The 6,000-nt window shown below is 44.8% G+C and overlaps 1 protein-coding gene across 1 annotated transcript in view; it reads right to left on the reverse strand.

Annotated features, from left to right (window-relative positions):
• The window catches only part of Tspan12 (tetraspanin 12), a 62,244-nt gene extending 58,708 nt beyond the window's left edge, over positions 1–3,536 (reverse strand). Inside the window, exons 1-2 of the mRNA XM_051175733.1 lie at positions 3,387–3,536; positions 2,249–2,384 (exon numbers count right to left, since the gene is read on the reverse strand). Of these exons, the coding sequence (XP_051031690.1) occupies positions 2,249–2,314 (66 nt within the window). The 5' untranslated portion in view covers positions 2,315–2,384; positions 3,387–3,536. The remainder of the gene's footprint in view (positions 1–2,248; positions 2,385–3,386) is intronic.
• Positions 3,537–6,000: the final 2,464 nt, after the last annotated feature.

Below are 6,000 nucleotides of genomic sequence, written 5' to 3' on the forward strand. Positions count from 1 at the left end.
AAATATAGTAGTAGTGGCAGTAACAGCAGTTCCAATCAGGACAATAATAATTACCACTCCTGCTACCAGGAATAGTAACAATCCACTTCCTGTTTGTCTCCCTGAGGAGATTAGCAAGATTGTGGTAACTGCAGTGGCCACACAGCTTCTAAACAGACAGTCCTGATGTGCCACTGTTCTAAATGCTCACCACACCCCTAAAAATACAGGAGCGTTTTATCTATTTTAAAAACTAGAAAGCCAAGGCACTAAGTTTACCTGTCAAACACATAATAACTATATGGGAACTATTTTGTACAGACTGCATTTTAATATTTTATTGCTGTTGGCTACATTTTTGTCTTCATGTTACTTCTGTCACCACATATTTTTGGTATAAGCAACTTCATGTCTATGACAATTACAAAACAGTGAAATGAAAAGTCATGCGTGTATATGAATATGAATAGGTTCATGCAGGTAGCAATAAATAAATGGTACTTCTGTCTAAAACAAATCAAAACACGGGGAGGGGCACATACTGAATTGTTACAGAGGAGATATTGGAGGGGGAGAGAAGGGCTGGAGACAGAACAGGTAACAATCTAGATAAACAGCAAATCATAACATACATACTCCCACAGTCAGACAGTTGAAGGGCAGGCTAACAGTAAAAGAATAACATTTTGCAGTCCCTGGTAGAATAAAGGGACTTGCAAATGGTTAAAGCAGGGGGGGGGGGGGTGTGAGAAGGATGTTTTTAGGCAAACTTCATTATTCAGAAGAGCAATATCTTTGCAAAATGATTTGGGTATTTTTCCCCAATGGAAAAAAATATTAAGAAATTTCCACAGTACTTTATTTTTTCATTGAACAACCAACAAAAGGTCTTATTAATGCGGAGGTTCAGAGGTGAGTAAAGACTGCCTGCTAAAGGCATCGTCTAGGTGCCAGGGAGCTTAGTCCTGTCCCTGGCACCACTGTCGGAATAGCTGACCTCTGACATACCATTTAACTGGCTCTCAATTTCCTGATTTACAAAGAAAGGAAGTTCAACCAGGCCCTCCATAAAGGTCCCTTTAGTGAGAAACTGTAACAGTAACAAATGTGTCCCTAGGATGCATAATATAGGCAAGTCCAAAACCTAGCAATAACACTAATAATTACACATTTTAGAAGAAACAGAGTTCAGAGTCTTAACACCTGATATTAAATTGGCAATTTAAAGGCCTGCTTTAAAATGTGTCCTTTTGGAATTGAAAAGTACAGTAAGACTGATTAGTGATTCCATATTTCCAAACGTGAATGTAACTACTCAATATTTAATTTTCATATTGACTTTTTAAAAGATGACTTAACTTGTCATCTTAGAATGGTGTCAGTCCTAAAGGAGCCATTTAACAAAAATGTCATCCTCAAGAGACTAGATATAATAGCTGTTGGGCAGACGACAGACAGAGAAATACGCTGCACATTAAAATTTCCAACAGGAAATGTTGAACATAAATTACTGAAAGGAAACAAAAGTGGCAAAAGGGAATTTGCTTAATATGACAGCCTTCTGAAGCAGCATTCACAGTTTTAGTATTTATATTTTCCTAAGTATTATAAACAATACAGTATTAGCACTTTATGAAAGCATGAAGTGTCAGTAATTCATACAGCATAATTTCCATGGGCTTGTTAAATTTTATGTATTTTTGTATCCTTAAATGGCTGTGTCTTTTCTTTCCAAAAGCATACATAAAACCCAAACATCCCAACTTAGAAACAGTTATGTGGAAACCACCTTTTAGACGGTATGGAATTCCCTTTAAAAACCTACCCAGACTTTTGATAGACTCTCTAGGTATGAATCCCTCTAAAGACTGTTTGTCCCAACCAATTTTTATAGGCACAGACGTAAAGAAAAGTTATAAGGCTTGCACAGTTCTCTAAAAGTCCTGCTAAGTAGCAGTTCCCAGGAGGTATGTCATAATTGTCTTATCTACCAGCGTCTTTATTTCTATCTCATAGACTAGTTTCATGTCTAATGTTACTGGCACTTGTATACAGGAGTGTACTCCCCCCTCCCTTCTAATTACAGATGGAACTTGAGCTAGATCAAAGGCATTTTAAGAAGGTCAAATTTTACTTCTCTGAAAAACAGAGGATGTGATCTCACGTCATTAATTAATGCTGAGCCATGCCCCTTGGAGCCTTCTCTGGTGGTGCAGAAAACTGGGTCCTGTCTTGCCCACCTGCTGGAATGATCGAAGTGTAGACTTACCCAAAAGAGCAGATTGAGGGCGTAGAGCAAGCAGCGCAAACACTTGACGGAATCTTCTCTGGCCATTGTGAATCTCCGGAGGGAGAAGCCCCATCCTTTCACCACATCCTACCGGCCCAGGCAAAGCAGTCAGGATCTGCAGGGGTGGGTACGCAGAGAACTAACTTCACAGCCAGTGCGCCCCTCTGCCAGCCCAGCCCTGTATTCGGCTAGCCTTCAGATTGGGTCCCCAGGATCCCCAAGCCTAGTTTATTCGAGACATCGCCTCATCAAAACTCATTTGTTAGCGTCATAAAGGGAACAAAGCTCCCAAAAGTTCTAACGTGGCTTCAGATAACACCTGTTGCCAAGAGAAAAGGCTGAATCTCCGGATGAATGAAGGTGGCTCCCAGGAGACCTGCGGAGGGGCCTTCTCTATTCTGTTGAGACTTTATTTGCCCTCTCCCAGGAGACAGCTTGCTCTCAACTGCCCTAAATGTTACACCTGCACAGCTACCTCCATTCCCGGACACACACACACACACACACTCACTCACACACACACCCACCTCTGGAGATGCCACAGGCTCCACTGCTACCCCCATTCTCGGACGGACGGATGGACGGACAGATGAACACACACACAGAGAGGGAGAGAGAGAGAGAGAGAGAGAGAGAGAGAGAGAGAGAGAGAGAGAGAGAGAGAGAGAGAGAGAGAGAGTTCCGCGCTCCCCACCCCACCACCCAGTAGCACAGCCCGGGTGTGAACTCGAGGGGCCACAGGGGGCGCAGCGCAGAACTAGCATTCCGCCCCGGGACTAGGGTTTCTTTGGGAGAATGTAAGAAACACTGTTTGTCGTCCGGGAATAATGGATGAGCCTGGGGCGGGGTGGCGGGGAGGGAACTTCGGGGAATCGAGGCTGGTACGACTGTGCCCACTCTGGGCAGGTCATTCACGCACCACCACCCCCAACCTCGGGGCCCCGCACGCCGCTGCGACCCTAAGGTCCCCGCCGCCCGCAAAGCACAAAGCCCGCGCGGTCAGGCAAAGCCACCACGGCTGCGCGCCCCCGGCAGGACGCACGGTGCAGAGCAGAAGCCACTCGGGTGGACTGTGCGGACCGCGGGCAGAAGAGATGCAGGACTTGTGGCCACTCACCTTCCGAGCCGCGCTCCCGCCGGGGGACAGTCAGGGACACACGGCGGACACTCATCCGGGCAGGGACGCTCCTCCCGGAGAGCCAAAGGGCTGCATTGGCTCCCGCAGCAGACGCTTCCTTGTCTTACTCTCCCCAGCCGTCGCCGTCGCTGACTCCTGGGAAAAAGAAAAGGAAAAAAAAAAAAAAAAAAAAAAAAAGTCCCGGGCAGCAGTCGCTGGAAAGTCTCTGCTAAGCCACCTCCCAACGCTGCTGTCCCTCCCAAGTCCTCGCCAAGTCCGGACGAGGGAGCCGCGGCAGCCAGGGCCAGCTGCACAAACTCTCAGCGCATGCTCGGCCGCTGGCTGCCGAGTTGGGTCCTAGTGGGTGTTTCTTGTCCCTCTCACCCAGAGTGACACCCCAGAGGGATTCTTCACCTCTGCAAGATAGAATGCTGGAGAGATAAAAACCTGCAGAGCTGAGGGAGTCCTCACAGCAAATCCGTTTAAAATGGTGGCGTCGTCGCAGGGGTGGAAGCTGAGTTATACGCATAAGGAAACAGGCTTTTATTATATGAAAATATTTGTGTTTGAGAAGGGGGGCCACGGGTGGCCCAATCCAATTCCTGCAATGAGAGACTAGTTTTCACAACCTTTATGGAGCCACCTCCTGTGACTTGTCATTAACGTGTGCCCTGTGATCCTTACTGATTTGTTGCACTCCCCAATCAAATATCTACATATATATGTATTTAGATACATAGATAGATAGATAGATGATATAGATAGCTCCACTAATATTTGCAAAACCATGGGTGTATCCCTATATCCAGGCTCAGATAGGGAAAAGAACAATTAATTCGCTCACAAGTAATCCAGACTTTCCCAAATTTCTCTCAATTGTGTTGAGTATGTTCTAACTGGTGATATATCTCAAAATGCACACAGGGTGGTGAGTGTTGTCTTTTAAACTAGAAATTCGGATAGCATCACGATAACTACAAAGCATCTCTCCAAACCTAATTTCTATCTCAGAAATAAGAAATTTCATATTTAAAAAAAAATTAAATTGCTGGATCATGTTGCACCTCAAAAAAAAAAAGATTGTGTTTTATCCCTCCCTCAGAATAGCATACATTGCTGTGATCATTTGTTCCCACATCTAACAGCAAATAAAACCTCACCAATAAATGTGTTACCTGATATCCTAGCAACATCTTTGAGAAAAATTAATAACCGGAGTACAATTTGCAGCTGTAGTCTGTGTCCATCATCACCTTTTTGCCGTATGACTAAAGTGACAAGGGGACATGGTCTAAACTGGTTGGAACTGAGGTTAACACCATGAGACAGTGTGGATGCCCAGGGTTAAGTTTAACATTCTTCCTAAGCAAACCCTTAAAACAGCCAGCTCTTAGAGGCATACAAGAAGTACAGACATCCACACAGATTGGCAAGGAAAGCGTCCATCAGATGACTGCCCCTCCAGTCACACAGTGACTTCTGGAATCGTGGGGAGGAGCTCAGAAAGCTGCTTTCATCCTTGTCAGTGTGTTCACAAGCGGAGGCAGCTGCCAGATTCACAGGGAAGGCAACTGGAACAAACCACCATCCAAATGCTGTTGGTGCCACACACTTCCTGAAAGATATAAAAGCTCCCTCACAGAGGGGTGGCTTTGCCATTAAAACAGGGGAAAGGAATGCTAACAATGCTCACGTCTCAGAAAGAAAATCCCCTTCCATTGTTAGAAGACTGGTCACCTAGCCGAGAATGATAAAATAATGAAATAGATAAAAATGTCCTCTTTTTCCACAGTGAGTAAGGAATGTGGAACTAAAAGAAAGTCAAAGTAATAGTTTAACATCACCTCTTAGTCCAGTTAGAGTCCACGCCACTGTCTGGAATCCCAGCTGTCGGTCTAGTACAGCAGTTTAATGGCTCTCAAACTCTCTGTGTTAGGATCACTTCTAGTTAGCTTTGAGAAAAATCCTGAAGTGCTGGTGGACTTCAGCAGACTGAAGTCAGAGTCTCCAAAGGTGGAGCCTTAGCTTGCCATTTTAAACTTCTCGTGGCAAATTAAATGTGCAGTACAGTTTAAGAATCCACTAGTGTTTGGTGGACCCTCAAATGAGCAGGGTAGCCTCTTCAGGTGGAGTAGGATTAAATCCCTCACCCGCCAGTTGATGAGCATAGAGTATTCACATGTTATAAGAAGAAGACAGCTGTAGTTATTTCTCTGATAATTTCTCTGATATCCCTGACAAATGGTCATCAGGAGTTTAATCAATTTCAGTATGAGAGACCTCAACACACTTAAACCCTGCAATACAGGGCAGCCGTAATCGCCTTGATGTGATCATACCTCTTGCAACTTCTTTTTTTTTTTTTTAAGATTTTATTTATTTATGATGTATACAATTATCTGTATGCATGCTTGTACACCAGAAGAGGGCACCAGATCTCATTATAGATGGTTGTGAGCCACCATGTGGTTGCTGGGAATTGAACTCAGGTCCTCTGGTAGAGCAGCCAGTGCTCTTAACCTCTGAGCCATCTCTCCAGCCCCCTCTTGCAACTTCTGTACCCTCATTTTGCCATTTTGCCTCCACAGCCTGAGCAGGATCTCCTACCAGGCAG

The sequence above is a fragment of the Phodopus roborovskii genome, unplaced genomic scaffold (assembly GCF_943737965.1).
Source record: "Phodopus roborovskii unplaced genomic scaffold, PHOROB, whole genome shotgun sequence".
Lineage (NCBI taxonomy): Eukaryota > Metazoa > Chordata > Mammalia > Rodentia > Cricetidae > Phodopus > Phodopus roborovskii.